Source organism: Alexandromys fortis, unplaced genomic scaffold (assembly GCF_014885135.2).
Source record: "Alexandromys fortis isolate MF-2015 unplaced genomic scaffold, M_Fortis_MF-2015_v1.1 scaffold_70, whole genome shotgun sequence".
In the NCBI taxonomy this organism is placed as follows: domain Eukaryota; kingdom Metazoa; phylum Chordata; class Mammalia; order Rodentia; family Cricetidae; genus Alexandromys; species Alexandromys fortis.
Window position 1 is genome coordinate 712,694 of NW_026067955.1, and position 17,247 is coordinate 729,940.

Sequence of the window (17,247 nt, forward strand, 5' to 3'; positions counted from 1 at the left end):
GACAAGTCTTGGTGACAGTGGATGTAAGGTTCCCATTATTCCAGTGCACAGGGTCTGGGGAGATGAGGGTCTTGGCTTAGAGTCTGAGCTTGTGGCCCTGCGGCTTCCCTGAGCAGGAAGAGCCATCGCCTGGAAGCAGGATGCCAGATTTCATCTGCCCCAGGTCACTGTGCCTGTTCTTTCTGGCCTCAGTTTCTCCAGCTGAGAAGGGAAAGAGGGACTGCCTTTATTAGCTAATGAAGGTTTTGGAGTCAAATGCCTGGTTGAGGACAGGAGCCAAGCAGTGAGGCCTCCTGTGTTCAGGGTGGCAAGTCTGAGAACTAGGACTTCCAGCCATGACGAGCAGGTTTCCAAGACTCTCTGAAACAAAGGCATTGCTAGGGACAACAGAAACAGGAGGAAGACAGTGACTGTAGAGCAGGCTGAGGGATCTAGAAGGGTCTGGCTCCCAATTCCTGGTCAGAATTTATGTCTGCACAAGCTCTTGCAATTCTCTGGTTCTGGCTCCAAAGTGGGTACCAGGAAATTTCTTAGTCTGAGTAGAGATGCAGGGAGTGAACCGGCTGTGAAGATGCTGAGAAGGCCACTCCACCTCCTATGTCTCCTGCTTGTTCTGTTGCCCAGCTTATCCCCTCCTCTTCCTTTTCTCCTATTCCTCATTGTCCTCCTCCTCCTTGTTTTTATTTTTCCAGTCTTCTGTGTCTGCTGGCTGGGCTACTGTTACTATGTAGCCCAGGCTGACCTGGAACTCATGAAAATCCTCTTGCTTCAGCTTCTCAAGGATTAAGGTTATAGGTTTGTACCATCATGGCCAGCACTTGTTGCCTAATTATTATTGTTACATACCAGGGGCTCAATACTATCATTGCCACGTACACATCCATAATGCAGTTTTGGCAATCATTTCTTCCTCACAAAGACTTGTATACTTCATTAAATTTCAACATGCCGATTTCCTCCATTGGGGCATAGAGGAAGCAGCAGCAGACTGGATAAGGATCACAGCTATGGGGTCAGATGTCCTAGACTGGCCATGAAGAAGTGCTGGAGCTGACAGAAGGTGAACTCTCACTGGCTGTGGAAGGGAAATGGGGGTGCATGGGTTGTTGAGGACTCAAAATGGGGACCACCAGAAGCCTAGATGGGCAGACCTGGTGGATTCTGCAAGAGGCTCTGGTTTCTATCTTCAGATACCAAAGGATCTGAGCAAAGGTGGTAACAGAAAGCTCTTCACACTCTGGAAGGCACAGTGGGGAAGAAGGAGTTGACAGAGTCCAAAAGCAAAGGGGACTCCATTCTCTAGGGAGCAGTGATAGGGACCTTGATGAGACTGTGACCACGGGGCTAGACAGATGTCAAAATGAACAGAGGTGTTCTTGGTCCTTCAGTCTATTTCCAGCACAGAAGCCTGAGTAATCTTACTCATGTCACACCACGTCCATATTATAGACTCTAATCTTCCTTGGAGGTGGTGGTGGTGTATTTCTGGCACTGGGCAAATGTCAAGAGAACATCCCCCATTCCCACAGCCCTACCCATAACTAGCCCTGTGGAGCCGTTGTGTCTAGGAGGTGCTGCTACAGGTGCATCCCCCAGGTAGTTACCTGGGAGGCTTCATTCTTCATTCGACACTTTTCCCCCTGCCCATTGTCATCTCAGACAGCATCACACCCCTGGCAACCCCATTGCAGTTGCAAACTGACCTCTGTCTATCACTTTATTTTTCTTCCTTCCTTTCTTCCTTTTTCTTTTCTTTCTTTCTTTTTTTATTTCTGAGACATGGTTTCTCTGTAGTGTAGCTTCTTTTTGGAGCCTGTCTTAGAAGTTGCTATGTAGACCAGGCTGCCTTTGAACTCACAGAGATCCTCCTGCTTTCCCCCCCCCACCCACCGCCCCAGTGCCGGGATAAAAGGCATGTACAACCACCGCACAGCTATCATTTTATTTTTCTATTGCTCATTTTTTGCCCTATGTTGGTCTCTGTCTCGTTGCTTATCACCTGTCTCTCCCAGCAGAGTGTTCACTGTGTCATAGGAAGACTATTAGATTTCTTCCTAGTGTCCAGAACATAACAGTCAGCTGTGAATATTTGTACAATGTATGAGGGTGTCATGGGACTGGAGTGGGAGGTGAGGGGGTGAATGAGGTTGATTTTTTATTTTGTTTTGTTTTCTGGCCTTGGTCACAGAGCAGTTGGCAGTGTTACTTCTGAGGGCAGATGAAGATGTTAGTTAGGGACAGGTTGAGCTGAGTTAGCAAACAAGTTTTGCTTTCCTCCTTAGACATCTTACTTTGGGAGCACTCCAGTTCCTGAGAGTGCCTGCAAAACAGCCAGATAGGTGTGCCGGGCGGTGCTGTGTGTCTTGCCACTAAAAACGTGGAACACGCCGTCAGGCTTTTGCTCTCATGCAGAAGCCGAGCTCCGCACGCAAACCTGGCCCTTTGCACCGCCCGGTTCTGTTTAGTCGCGGGTGCCCTTGCAAAGCCTAGAATACTTCTATCTTTCAAGCCCCACCCTAACGCCCCAAGAGAGACTGGCCCTTTAAGAGCCTCACCCCCGATTCCCCTCCCCCTGCTTGCGTGACAGCACTGGAACCCGCGCCTGGTTCCGAGTTTGGTAGTTGGGTGGCTGCACGCGGGCCTTCAGGCTCTTCTCACGCTACTCCCGGGCACCTTGCCCCCAACCAGGTGGGGCGGGGACAGGCAGGCCGACCTCTGCCCCCAAAGGATGGAGCAGGCTCAGGCACGCAAACCCCAAGAGCCTGCTAGCATGCCAAGCATTCCTCCCCCCCGCCCCTCTTTGTGGCCCCTGACCCTCTTGCCAACTCGCGTGGATCCTCCCTCCACCATTTCCTCCACTATCCGCAGCCTGCTCCGCAGCTACGTCTCCTGATTTCTCAATGTGGTCTGTTTCTGTATGCAAAACACTAGCAAGCTCCGGGAGCACAGAGGGAGCTGCAAGAGGGGTCTGCCAGGCTTGTTGCTTGCCTAAGGTGACCCTAGAGGTGCAATCTGCATGCCCGCCACCCATCCCCACCCCTAGATCAAGCAGCACGAACTTCAGCCAGTACTCTCTGTGGGGGACATAGTCATCCTATGGCGCCACTCGCCTTCCTGTACGTGACCTCGGGGTTGGGGTCGTTGCGCTTCTCACGCGAGCCTGGACTCAGGAACCAGGGAAGGAAAGACACGAAGTCACCACCCAGCAGCTCTCCCTCCACCAGCCTTTCCTGGCACCCATTGGCTTAAAGTGGGCGAGAGAACCTTACACACCCATTGTTTTCCGGGCACAAAAAGAGTGAAAAGGAATCCCCGTGGCTCGAGATACAGCCCCCCCCCCATATTCGCTTGTTAGGTTCCCCAGGATTTCCCCCCAAACCCCTCCCTAGCAGGATTCTGTGCTGTCTATAGAGAACCTTGAAAGTGGGGTGACCCCAGCCTTTACTTTTTTATATGCCAGCGCTTACATCAGGTAGCCCACAACAACGTCTTGCCTATCTCACCCCTCCCCCTGCTGCCTAGAGCATTCCCTAAGGCTGCCCCTCCCTCTGACCCACCACTGGGCTCCAGGGAAGAGGGCGTGGCCACAGACAGTCCTATAAAGGTGGTGGTGCCTTCACCCTGACCCTGAAGGTGGTAGGTAGTTCCTTGGAGCCTTCACTGATCCTCCTTGGGATCCCCAGACACCACTCGTGGGTTCAGCACCTCCTCAACAGACGAAGGTGAGTATTGGGGGCTCCTGGTTTGCCCCTCCGTCCCAAGAAAAGGAAGTTTGGATGATGGGGTGCTGGGTAGTTCCTTCATGATGAGACACTAAGAACCTTTATTGTGACCAGGCAAATTCCTTAGGGGAGAAACTGAGGCTAAAGAACTAAAAGGATTTGCCTAAGGTCCAGTAGCCAGTGTCAGATCTTTAGATGGAAATGAGATACCCTACACTTTCAGGTCAACTCCCACTGCCTCACTGATCTCTGGGGGCTTCCCCATCCTGCACAAGTAACCCCTTCCTCAGGACTGCCAATAGGGTAGAGGGCTTCTCTGGGTGGGTAGGGTGGATAGAGGAGGTGCACTGAACTTTACTGTGTACTCCGTCTTATTTCAAAACTACCCCTGATAGCCTCCACCCTCCCAAAGGCTAGCATGGCAGAGCCGAGAGTTCTGCCGTGCTCAGCAGGAGCCTTGGAACCACCCACTGCTCAGGGGTTCCCTGTCCCACTGACTGACTCTTCCATCCTTGCTGGGATACAGCCAGCTTGATAGATTGCTAGCTGGTGGAAACAAGAGTTGTATTTCCCCTGGCTCTTCCACCTTACAAAGGGGATACCAGCTCTGTAGAAGGAGGGATTATTGCACACCAGGCTGACTGTATCCCAACTGCTCTGAAGGAATTGAACTTCTAGTGTGCTTTGTGAGTCAACTTCTCCAGGAAGACCCTCACTTCAAGGTGGCTGTAGTATTTAGGGTAGGAACTGTACATCTTCTTGTCCTATGTGATTCAGATCTTCTTTTCCTAGCATCTGTACCCTCTGAATTAGGTGATCTTTTATTTGTTTGTTTTTTTCAAAATAGGGTTTCTCTGTTAAGCTCTAGCTGGTCTGGAACTCTCTCTGTAGACCAGGCTGGCCCTGAACTCACAGATCCACCTGCCTCTGCCTCCTGAGCACTGGGATTAAAAAGCCTGCACAACCAGCTCCCGGCTGACATGGGCAATCTTGTCTTACCTCTCTCCATATGTAACTGAAGCCTGAAAGGTAAAGTGACTGACCTGCACTGCAGAGCGACTCTCCTGGCTGGGCACAGCCTTAGGGCAATCTGTAAATTTTCATACCTTTTCTAGAGCAAGGCTAAAGAAAAGTGTCCTCTTAGTTTTTGTTAAGTTTAGATCCATTCTTGGCTTTTCTGACTCCAGGAGATAGTTTTCTTATAACCCTAGCCTGGTAGAACTCTCCGGTTTATTTTTTGCTTTTTTATGACCTGAAGAAGTGGGGGAAGCCCAGGCTGTTTATTCATGAGAATTGAGAACAACAAAGAGCCCACCCCGATTACTGTTATCGACACTCGATCTAGCTGCTTTTTAAAGTGTGGGTCGGTTGAACTTAGAGCACTAGAGCTGAGAAAAATGTGGCTTGGGAACTGATTTTCTGTCCCCTTGCATCCCTGTCCTCTACCAGGGTTAAGTGGAATTCTTTAGATCCTGGGATGAACAGAGAGACCTGAGAACTCAATTTTTTTTTTGATTTTCTAGGGGAGACACCCGTGATAGTAGCTGGACAGTCCATGAGACTCCAGCCTTTCTGTATGTGGGGAAAAAGAAATGAGGAATTTTTGGCACAGAGTGGCAGCTCAACAAACAATCCCTGTCTCCTTCCATGCCCAGTGACGGGCTTCTTTCCTTGACCAGCATGGTGATGCTTTAGGAAATCCGTCCCTCACCCTCAGTCTGATGGTCTGTCTTTCCTTTTCTTGCCTCTCCTCTCAGCAGCCGCCTAGATCATGGCTTCCCTGCAAGGACTTCTAACCTTCTTGTCAGCCACAGAGCTGCTCCTGGCCATCACCACCTTCTGCCTTGGATTCTGGGTGGTCAGAGCCACAAGGACCAGCATCCCTAAAGGCCTGAAGAGTCCACCTGGGCCCTGGGGCTGGCCCATCATTGGGCACATACTGACCCTGGGGAAGAACCCACATCTGTCTCTGACCAAGCTGAGCAAGCAGTATGGGGACGTGCTGCAGATCCGCATTGGCTCCACCCCTGTGGTGGTGCTGAGTGGCCTGGACACCATCCGGCAGGCCCTGGTGCGTCAGGGGGATGACTTCAAGGGCCGTCCAGACCTCTACAGCTTTAATTTAATCATTAATGGGCAGAGTATGACTTTCAACCCAGACTCTGGACCAGTATGGGCTGCCCGGAGGCGCCTGGCCCAGAATGCCTTGAAGAGTTTCTCCATAGCCTCAGACCCAGCTTCTGCATCCTCTTGCTACTTAGAGGAGCATGTGAGCAAGGAGGCAGAATACCTCATTATCAAGTTCCAGAAGCTGATGGCAGAGGATGGCCACTTCGACCCTTATAGGTATTTGGTGGTGTCAGTGGCCAATGTCATCTGTGCCATGTGCTTTGGTCGACGTTATGACCATGATAACCAAGAGCTGCTTAGCATAGTCAATCTGAGCAATGAGTTTGGGGAAGTTACTGCCTCTGGATTCCCAGCTGACTTCATCCCTGTCCTCCGCTACCTACCTAACTCTTCCCTGGATGCCTTCAAGGACCTGAATAAGAAGGTCTACAGCTTCATGCAGAAGTTAATCAAGGAGCACTACAGAACATTTGAGAAGGTAGAGGCTGTGGAGGAGCAGGTGGTGGTGGGAAGCAGCTCGGTCAGGGCCAAAACATCACAGACAAGCTTAAAGCCAGTGGCAGAGTACACTCCATTCTCACCAGGGCCCTAGAACTTTTCTTGGCTAATCCTTCTGTGTATCCGTCAGACAAAAGCCACCAAATTGGAGTTCTGGTCCAGTTCTTGCTGGACCAGGAAAAGTTAAAACCCTGTCTCCTGGACTCATAGTAGATAAAAATTTTAAAACGTCTAATACTAAGAGTGTCAGGCTCTGTGCCTCAAGGGTCCCGTGAGTTGGGGCCACCAGTTCTCTGAAGTAGGAAGGAGACTTGGAGAGGGAAAGGACAAGTAGGACAGCAGCCTCAGAGTGTCAGCTCTTGCACAAAGGCACTAATGGCAGGGAGGGACCAGGCCTAGATGGAGAGGTAGGGCTAGACTTGAGGTTTGTCTCACCTTGTGCTCTTTGCCTCCCAGGGCCACATCCGGGACATCACAGACAGCCTCATTGAGCACTGTCAGGACAAAAAGTTGGATGAGAATGCCAATGTCCAGTTGTCAGATGATAAGGTCATTAGTGTCGTCTTTGACCTCTTTGGAGCAGGTGTGTGCTCTTCAGTGAATCATTCTGTGCTCAGGTGCCCGAAGCTGCCACATCCCTAACTTCTCCCTCTGTTCTGTCCTGGTCAGGGTTTGACACAGTCACCACTGCAATCTCTTGGAGCCTCATGTACCTGGTAACAAACCCTAGGGTACAGAGAAAGATCCAGGAGGAGCTAGGTAGGTGTTGGTTCCACTCAAAGGAGTCTATGTGCAGGGACCCTGATAAAGTCTGGGCAAGCCCTTAATCCTCTTGAATCCCTGTATTCTGTAGACACAGTGATTGGCAGGAATCGGAGACCCCGACTTTCTGACAGACCTCAACTGCCCTATCTGGAGGCCTTCATCCTGGAGACTTTCCGACATTCATCCTTCCTTCCCTTCACCATCCCCCACAGGTCAGGCCATAGAGCTATTGGTATTTGATACTAGACCTTAGTTAATATGCACAGCCAGTTAAGGCTCTTGAGAGGGACATGACATGAGAGATAGGGGACAGATTCTCCTGTGTCCCTCAATCTGACTAAGCTTCCTCTTTCCCCAGCACCACAAGAGATACAAGTCTGTGTGGCTTCTATATCCCCAAGGGACGTTGTGTCTTTGTGAGCCAGTGGCAGATTAACCATGACCAGTAAGTTGACAGGGGCAGTGGAAACTCCTGGGTGGGCAAGGTCCATCCTCTCCTGGGCTTCAGACTATTTTTCTTCTTGGGGATTTACCTAATTGATGCTAATAAGCCCCTGAACATCTACTTCAACTCTTTTCCTTTGCTTACAGGGAACTGTGGGGTGACCCAAACAATTTCCGGCCTGAAAGGTTTCTCACCCCCAATGGCACTTTGGACAAGGTTCTCAGTGAGAAGGTTATTCTCTTTGGATTGGGCAAGCGGAAGTGCGTTGGAGAGACCATTGGCCGATGGGAGGTCTTTCTTTTCCTAGCCATCTTGCTGCAGCAAATTGAATTCAGCGTGTCACCGGGGGAGAAGGTGGACATGACTCCTATCTATGGACTGACTTTAAAGCATGCCCGCTGTGAGCACTTCCAAGTGCAGATGAGGTCTTCTTGATCTCAGCATCTCCAAGCTTAGACTGCCTTATATGGTCACCAGACAAGGGGGTGTGTTCAGGGATTTAACTACAGCCAGAAACACTGATTCTGGGGAATCATGACTGCCTCATATTTTGGAGTTACTTCTCTATATACTGACCACAGACAGTGGGCACAGCCAAGGCCCACAGGAATTTCAGAGCCTCCCCAAGTTCAGCATCAGCTAGGAGGCCTGAAAGGTTAAGGAGGTCCATGGACCTCAGACAACTTCCAAAGAGCTCTCTGGGTTCTCGAGTGGCTGTCCTGTTTGAAAAATGCTTTAAGCGGGTCATGCTAGGGCCTTTCGCGTTTCTTTGACAATTGGGATCTACCCAGAATAGATGGAGAAGACGGCTCAAAATACTGCCACAGAGGTGTGCTTGTCAGTCGCTGAGCATCCTTCCCACATGGGTCTAGGACTCTGTCTGTCGGGATCACCTTTATTTATTCTACAGAGGAATAAACAAGGTGCCCCTGTCCTTGCAAAGCCCCTCTTCCTGTTCAGAAATGCTGACTCTTGTGTCTAGGAAGATCCAAGAACAGAGGGACAGACTCTCTGGGCAGTAGGACCAGGTCCAGAGCAAAGGCATGACTTTTGAGACAGAGTTTCATGTAGCCCACGCTGCCTTTGAACTTGTTGTGCAGCCAAGGATGGCCTTAAATTCCTTGTTTGTTTGTTTGTTTTTTCCTGTTTTGCCAACCTACCAAGTGCTAGGATACAGTCGTGGACCACTACACCAGCTCTTGGTCTCTCTTCTTTGCTGTATAAAATGTTCATTTAAGAAATGTTTATATGTAAGTTTTTTATTTTAGCCAGTATTTTGCTTATACATTTATATTAGTCATATCTTAAGAGCTTTAGATCAATGCACTTAATGCCACATAGAAAATCCTAACTCCAGTATCCAAAAATATATAGACAATACCTACATGATCTAAATAAAATATTACCTGGAAGTATTATACATGGAAAGGTTGTTGTTTTTTGTTTTCTTTCTTTCTTTCTTTCTTTCTTTCTTTCTTTCTTTCTCTCTCTCTCTCTCTTTCTTTCTTTCTTTTTTTCTTTCTTTCCTTTCTTGGTCAGGATTTCTCTGTGTAACAACTCTAGCTGTCCTAAAACTTGCTCTGTAGATCAGGCTGGCCTTGAACTCACAGAGATCCATAAAGGCATATACCACCACTGCCCAGCCATGTGGAGAGGTTTTCAACCTGAAGTTAAGCTACATTCACACCTAGATAGAGTTCAATCTTATGTTGTGTTTTCCCGTTGGGAAGAGAGGAGCGGCAACAGAGAGGTGAAGGGACTGCTCTCAGGCGGGTTGTTAGTGGTGCCTGCCTCTCTAGCTTGTCACACATAGATAGAGTGTATTCTCTTGAACTCTAAACACAAGTCTGCTTTCAGAAGCCCCTAACGCTGGTGGGAGGGTCTGATCCACAACCATATCATCTAATCCATGCTAACCAGGGGCTTTACCAGTCCTGCACAGGGAACGTGGATTCTAAAGCTGGGGATAGTATTGGTGGGAAGGGATACTGGGGTCTTTGGGAGGCATCTGAGCAGAGCCTTCTTTAAGGATGAGAAGCAGTCTCTTGAGGGGCTTGCATATCAATGCAAAAAGCCTTATCCCTCAGGAATCTCAGTGTGGTAGTGTAAGGCAGGGGTGTATGCCAGAGCTGCACAGTCAGAAGTTCTTCTGGCTGACGTGCTAAGAGGACATGCATATTGGGATATGATCCTTCCTAGTATCACCCCCTTCAGCTTCCTTCTTGAACAGCTTGTAGTGGCTAGCAGCTACCATTCGTGCTTCCTGATTGGAGTAGACAGTTTCCACTCACCAAGAGTTTCAGGCCACCATAAGGAGCAAACCAAAGTCAGAGGACACAATGGTGCCCAGTTACCATTCTTACAGCTTTCTTTAAAAACAAACAAACAAACAAAAACTTTGGAGCTAGAAATGTAGCTCAGCTGGATAGTAGTCTAGCATGGCCAAAGTCAAGAGTTTCTGTAGTAGTACACACCTGTAATTCTAGTAAGCAGTGGCTAAAGACAGGATGATCAGAAGGTAAGCGTCACTCTCAGCTACAGAAAGTTTGCAGCCAGCCCAGAATACATGAGACCCCACTTAGAAACAACAAGCAAATTTGTATTCTATGCTGTAATGTAGAGGTGCCTATAAACTATCCAGAATAGGCAAATTAATATAGCCAGAAATTAGGTTAGTGATTATCAGGGAACACAGGGCAAAGGGAATTGGGAGGTGCAGAATCTCTTCTAAAGATAGGAGTGATGATTGTATAACTTTATGAATATTGTAAAAAAACAAAGCAGCAGCAAGCCAAGGAGGTCTAGAGAGATGGCTCAACAGTTAAGAATTCTTGTTTTTCCTCCAGAGGACCCAAGTTCCACTCCCAACACCCTTGTAGGACAGCTCACAATTGCCTGTAACTCTAACACCAAAGGAAACTCCCTCCTAACATGTACATATACCTGCCCAATACCCACATACCTACAAAAAGTAAACCTTCATAAAACAACAACAACAATGGATTATGAATGTTAAAATAGAATTCTAAAACTAAGGACTCTGGATAGCATATGTAAAACAATTTATGTAGCACACACCTTTAATTGCAGCACTTAGGAGCCTGAGGCAGGGGATCTCTGAGTTCGAGGCTAGCCTGGTCTATTGAGCGAGTTTTGGTTCAGCCAGCACTAAACAGTGAAAACCTGTATTGAAAAACCAACCAACTAATCAACAAACAAACAAACAAAAAAGCCAAAAACAACTCGTGTAACTGTTCGCAGATGTTCATAACCTTGGAGACGGTGATATTATTATTGCTCTCTTGAGATTATAGTATGATGAGGGGTAAACAAATGAGAATTGATAATGGTATTCAACTTTATCATCCCCTTTATCTTAAGGAGCTAGGAGTTTAGAGTATAGTAAAAAGAAGAGACTGTTGTTACACAGAGGTTTAACCAATATGATACATCTCTGTCTGCTTCTTTATTAACTTCTTAGATCTGTTTGCTTTCAGATACAGGGTCTCAATTTGTGGTCCAGACTGGCTCTAGCTCTTGAGCTTCAAGTCTTACCCTCCTGAGCTGGGATATGCAAACATGTACCATCCATCATGCCTGGCTAACAACCTAGATCTTAGAGGCCAGCTCACAGAAATGAGCATTCTAACTTCCTAATACCCAGATTGTGATCCAGGGCTTCTAGGGAAAACAACTGCCCACAAATCTGGGACAGAAGATGTAGTGAAAAAGACAATCCTGGAACACTTGGTCATGGCAGATGGTAGAGCTGCTACAAAAATTCCCGGAGTGGGTTGAATCACTCTGGAACCAGCTTGAGCAGTTTTCAAATTCTTAATAGGACAGTTTGATTATTCATAATAATTTCTACTGGGTATGGTGGCACATGCCTTTATTCTCAAAACTCAGGCAGGAAGATTGCTTTGGGTTTGAATCTAGCTAGGGCTACATAGCAAGACACTGACTCAAAAAAAATTTCCCATAAATTAAAATCCTTCCAGTGTGTTTGAATCTATAAGCTCATAAAAATTTAATTTTTGAAGATTTATTTTATGTATACTGGATATTTCACCTGCATGTATGTATGTGCACTGTGGTAGTTTGAAAGAAAATGACCCCCAAAGAGAATGACACTATTCTTGGTTATCAACTTGATTATATCTAGAATGAACTACAATCCAGAAATGGAGGGCGCACCTGTGATCTGGATCTTGAGGCAAGAAGACAACATGCCTTTGATGTGGATCTTGAGATTGGATGGCACACTCCTTTAATCCAGATCTGGAGATTGGATGGCACACTCCTTTAATCCAGATCTTGAGGCTGGATGGCACACTCCTTTAATCCAGATCTGGAGTTCAGGGAGTGGTGGCACACACCTTTAATCCCAGGACTCAGGAGACTGAGTCAGAGGGATCTCTGTTATTTCAAGACCACACTGGGGTTATGCGAGATTGAATCTGTCTAAAAAAGAAACAGCTCATACAAAGGTGCTCCCAGCTCTTGGAATTCCACGCCTTTAATCCCAACACCAGGGAGGTGGGAACAGGAGTGATATGGCTGGGCGGAGAGAGAAATATAAGGCAGGAAGAGACTGGAACTCGTTGAAGTCTGAGGTTTGGTGGAGACAGAGGCAGTCTGAAGTTTGGTGGAGACAATTATAGTCTGAGGATCGTACCTGAAGTCAGAGAGCGAAGTCTGAGGATAGGATCGCCCCCTTGGTCTGAGCATTGGTAAAGGTATATTGTCTCTAGTTGCTGGCCGAACTACTTCTCTGACTTCAGCTTCCACCCCCTAATATCTAACTCTGGGTTTTTGTTCATTAAGACAATTAGTATCCTGGAGGACCCCGGAGCTGATGTAAAAGCCATGCGAGGGTGTGCAGCTTACTGGCTTGCTCTCATCTCATGGCTTGCCCAACCTGCCGTCGTATTGAATCCAGGACCACCAGCCCCGGGATGGCACCACCCATAATTGGCTAGGTCCTCACCCATCAATCACTAATTAAGAAAAATGCTTTACAGGTCTACGTATAGCCGGATCTTATTCTTATGAAGACATTTTCTCAATTGAGGTTCCCTCCTTTTAGATAGCTCTAGCTTGTGTCAAGTTGGCAAACTAACCAGCACATTTCCGTACTTTCTTCTCTTGTTCGCTGGCTAGCTCCCTTCTCAGTTTGCATCCTTTCAAATTTCGTGGGAGTCCCACCCTCTGGGCTCCTAGCGCCAGCCTATTACGCTTCAACGGAAGTGACATCGCCCGGATCGGCGAGGCGCGGGGGCGTTTCCGGCGGCGGTGCTGGCGGCTGCTTCTGTGACTGTGGAGGTGGGCGTGAAGCCCCTTTGGTGGTGTTTTGGCGTCGTGGGATCCCCTCGGTGTGGTGTCCCGCGCAGGCTGGGGTAGACGGTGGGGAGGTGAGCGCGGGGGAGGCCGGGTGTTCGCGGTGCTCGTTGGTTGGCGCTTCCGGGGTGGTCAACTCAGTTTGCTTTTTAGGCTGCGGGCTTCCAGGCCTTGTAGACCTTTACATTGGCAGGCAAGAACTCTGTGTGTGTGTGTGTGTGTGTGTGTGTGTGTGTGTGTGTGTGTGTGTGTGTGTGTGTGTGTGTGTGTGTGTGTGTCGCGGGCAAGTGTTGGGGTGTGTTGGAGGAATAGTCCTTATTGGCTTCGTTAGTTGGTTTTCAGTCTCCCAAGTGCAGAGCTAATAGGAGCCTCGATCTTTCCACAGTAGAAGCGACTTTCCCTGAGCTATTAGTATCGCATTTGGAATCGTGAGGTGTGTGTAACCCAGTTTTTTGTTTTTGTTTTATGTATTGGGCACAGGATTCCTACTTGTTGATTTCTCTGAAGTAAAAGTGTTTGCAAAGAACGGCCCGTTTTGGAGACACTCCACTATGTAACTCTGGCTGGTCTAGAACTCTGTATGCAGACCAAACTGGCCTGGAACGCGCAGAGACTCTCTTGCCTCTGCCTCCTGAGTGCCGGGATGACTTGTTAACTACCAAGCATTCTTGGTTTTGGCGTTACCAAGACAGTCTCCCGTTTGGGTCCAGTTGCTTTAGCCTCTGGAGTTCTGCGATTATGGGTGTGCACCACTATGCCTGACTCTACCTGACAGTTTCTGATAACTTTGGCTCTGATTTTCTGTGTAATATGAACAAGAACACAAGTAAAAAGTTAGGTATTTAAGCAGGAACTCAGGATTGAAAATAATCCAGCTGTTCATTTTAGTAGTCTGGCTTAAATAATTGCGGTGTCCCCGAACAATACAGTCCAGACAGTGTGGTTAACGCTTGCTCCCTGTTTCACAGATGTACTGGTGACGAATGACAGCCAGACCCACGTCAACTTCTGTGACATTTGAAAGCAGCGTAGACTGATCTTTCATGGTGTCAGAATAGCTGCGCCTTTGTAGAGACCCAGTGGTGCCCCCTGTGATGTTTAGGTCATGGCTCAATGGGGGATTACTGTGCACATTTTTGGATGACCAGATGTTGTGATGTATACCCGTAATCACAGTACCCAGGAAGCTGAGACTGGGGGATTTTGGGTTTGAGCCTGCTCTGGCTACATAGTGAGGCTCTGTCTTTGTTTTGGGTTTTTTGTTTTATTTGGTTTATAACTAGATGGAAAAGTAAAAGGTCTCAAGATTTATCCTGTGCTAGGGATTTAACTCGGTGACAGAGCTTGTCTAGCAATAAGCGCAGGCGCTGGGCTTGATCTCCAGCAAAACACACACTACAGGTTAAAAAAAAATAGCGCTAGGCAAGTGTGGTCAGGCAGGTTGCTTAGTTCGAGGCCAGCCTGGTCAAAAGAATTAGTTCCAAAACAGTCAGGGCCACATAGAGAAACTCTATACCCCTGCCAATCCCCCACCCCGAATCCTTTGCAGCTCCTATGGATCCTGCTTCAACTGTAGCTTTTTGACACGGAGGCCTTAGACTTGTAATGAGGAACACACTTCCTCGGAGTAGTCACCAGAACACTAGTCACAGTAGTCCAGTGGGGGCAGTGATCACACTGTTTACACTGTTTGAAGTATATTTAGTGTCTGCGTAATGAAAAAGTTTTCTTTTTGGCAGTATTGGGGTGTAGATCCAGAATTTCATGTACACATTCCTGGAAAGCATTCTCCCACTGAGCTTCGTGCCCAGCCCTAGGAAATTTTGGTTGGTTTATGTTGCTTCTTTTGAGACCTGGCTTCTCTGTGTAGCCCTGGAGGGCCTGGAACTTGCTCTCTGAATCAGGCTGGAATCAGACCGCAGACTCGGCGGCAGTCCTCCTGGTTCTGCCTCAAGTGCTGGCATTACAAAGACATGCACCACCACGCCCATGTGAACTTTTTTCCTTATAGAATAAAGCTGTTTGATGAGTTTTCAATAAAAAGTATATTTTATGGGAGATTTTCCAATAAAAATGGACAGTTGCACACTAATACAGAGCCAGATTTTAAAAACCTGCACTTATCACTAAAAGCCACATTTTCAAAGTGTCAACCTTTTGATTCCGTAGTTAGCACAGTATAAATTTGAATGTAAAAGATCAGGGCACTAAAGATACATATTGACTGGAGAAGCAAAAGAAACTTGTTCATTAGGTTAAATTCTAGTTGTTGTTGTTGTTATTTTTCTCATGACAGCTTTTTATAATGCATCTATCTAATACCTAAGCAGATGCCAAAATAGGATTATGATGGAGTATAAGTGATAGGCAAGAAAATGTATGCTACTCTGATATGAAATAGGCAAAATCTGTCAGGAATAGAAAATAAGCCTAGAGTAAGTGTCTTTTATATGTAGCAATTTATTTCATTAAAATTTATTTTATTTTTATGTGTGTGTTTAACTGAATGTATTTCTGTGCATCATGTGTATGCAGTCCTTGAGGAGGCCCGTAGAGGGCATCAGGGCCCCTGAACCACAGTATATATATGCTGGGAATCGAACTGGGATCCTCTGGAAGAGCAGCCAGTGTTTTTAACTGCTGAGCCTTCTCTCTAACCTTTTTTGTTCAGCTTTTCAATATTTTAAGAGTTTTGATGGTGCTAAAAATTAAACCCAGAACTTGTCTTTGCTAGGCAAATACTCCTCCACTGCTGGGCCACATCCCCAGCCTTCTCTTTTGAAAGATTCTGCACCATTATCTGCAATGCATATACTAACACAACAACATGGTCTTTGGGTTGCTTTTTTGTTTTTGTTTTTTGTTGTTGTGTTGTTTTTTTAAGGCAGTGTAACTCTGGCTGTATTGGGACTCAACGTTGTAGACCAGGCTGGCCTTGAACTCAGATTCCCCCTGGCTCTGCCTCTAGAGTGCTGATATTAAAGGCTTGTGCCACCACTGCCTGATTTCTACATGGTCTTTGTATACATATATCAATATTGCTTATTAATTTGCATGTCCCTACTAAAAAAGGTTTTTTGTTTTTGAGGCAGAGTCTTACTTACTATGTAGTCCTGGCTGACCTAGAACTCTCTGTGTAGACCAGGCTGGGCTGTCTCTGCCTCCCCTCCATACCTCCAGCACTAGAACTAAGGTCTTTTCAGCTGGGCATGGTGGTATATTTCTTTAACTCCAGCATTCAGGAGGCAGAGGCAGACAGATCTCTGTGAGTTTGAGGTCTATGTAACTAGTTTTAATTTAGGCCAGCAAGTTATGTGGTAAGATGTGATGATACTTTGTTTGTACTTTAACAAATAAAGCTTGCCTGAAGATCAGAGTGTGGAGCTAGCCACACTAGTTAGCCATAGAGGCCAGGCACTGGTGGTACACACCTTTAATTCCAGCACTTGGGAGGCAGAGGGATCTCTGTGAGTTCAAAGTCACCCTGGGCTACACAAGATTGAATTAGTCTAAAAGAGACCATCGTCAGTTAGCGCTAAGTGCAGAGCCTGCCATATTTGCTGAGTTAAGTCTTTCTTCAAGGTGCACTGAATGCTTCCTTCTCTTCACAGTGACCCCACATCGGGAACATGGCTATGGATTGGCTAGGCAGTATTGTGTCAATCAACTGTGGAGACAGCTTGGGTGTCTATCAAGGAAGAGTGTCAGCAGTGGATCAGGTCGGCCAGACCATTTCTCTTACGCGGCCCTTCCACAATGGAGTAAAGTGTCTCGTTCCAGAAGTCACCTTTCGGTAAGTGTGCTGCTTAGCACCCTTAAGAACCCAGCCTGGTGGTTTGTGGTGCTGGGATCGGGGTCTGATTGACAGTGTTTTCTCAGCTGGGCTCTGTTTTGCCTTGAGTCTTGCCAAGGAGAGTTCATAGTTTTACAGGCCTTAGAGTACTGTTGCTATTCTCAGTGGAGACTTTACATTATAATACAATTTCGAGCTAACGATTTAGTGTTCACCTGTTTCTAACCTCTGTTAGACATGGAATTTTATTTAAATTCAGCATCACTTTTCAAAATTTTTCTCAGTATTATGTGTGCTTTTCTACATCAAAGGTCTCATCAGTTTTTTTCCCCCTTAGCATAAATGTGTTTGTCTTTGGAGATATATGATTTATCCCCAGAAGCACATGGTAGTTAATAACTAAAGGCCTTAGTTTTGGGGAGTTCTTTTCTTAATATTTGCCAGTAGAGCTCACTCACTTGTCTCTTGACGCTCTCATCTCCTTCACTTTGAGAGTCAGCCTCCTGTATGCATATTCCCAAAGTGAGGCTGTCAGGTGTGAGTGCCCTTATTTC

At 47.0% G+C, this 17,247-nt stretch overlaps 2 protein-coding genes across 3 annotated transcripts in view; both read left to right on the forward strand.

Annotated features, from left to right (window-relative positions):
- Positions 1-3,311: 3,311 nt before the first annotated feature.
- Positions 3,312-8,964, forward strand: LOC126507531 (cytochrome P450 1A1). The gene is made up of 7 exons (XM_050152055.1): positions 3,312-3,722; positions 5,480-6,330; positions 6,807-6,933; positions 7,020-7,109; positions 7,204-7,327; positions 7,474-7,560; positions 7,707-8,964. The coding sequence occupies exons 2-7, from the start codon at positions 5,494-5,496 to the stop codon at positions 7,993-7,995; spliced, it is 1,554 nt and encodes a 517-aa protein (XP_050008012.1). The 5' UTR covers positions 3,312-3,722; positions 5,480-5,493; the 3' UTR covers positions 7,996-8,964.
- A 3,854-nt stretch (positions 8,965-12,818) lies between these two features.
- Edc3 (enhancer of mRNA decapping 3) overlaps positions 12,819-17,247 on the forward strand; it is a 43,162-nt gene continuing 38,733 nt past the window's right edge. The window contains exons 1-2 of one of the 2 annotated variants that reach the window (XM_050152061.1): positions 12,819-12,885; positions 16,512-16,693. In XM_050152061.1, the coding sequence (XP_050008018.1) occupies positions 16,530-16,693 (164 nt within the window). In that variant the 5' untranslated portion in view covers positions 12,819-12,885; positions 16,512-16,529. Of the gene's footprint in view, positions 12,975-16,511; positions 16,694-17,247 lie in introns of both variants that reach the window. The other variant, XM_050152060.1, reaches the window with a different exon arrangement.

What these genes read in the sequence shown, in the direction of transcription:
- LOC126507531 (XM_050152055.1), top strand. Translation starts at nt 5,494, where the DNA reads ATGGCTTCCCTGCAAGGACTTCTAACCTTCTTGTCAGCCACAGAGCTG. An exon ending in CTTTGACCTCTTTGGAGCAG is followed by an intron (nt 6,934 to 7,019) that starts GTGTGTGCTCTT and finishes TGTCCTGGTCAG; the next exon opens with GGTTTGACACAGTCACCACT. An exon ending in AAAGATCCAGGAGGAGCTAG is followed by an intron (nt 7,110 to 7,203) that starts GTAGGTGTTGGT and finishes TGTATTCTGTAG; the next exon opens with ACACAGTGATTGGCAGGAAT.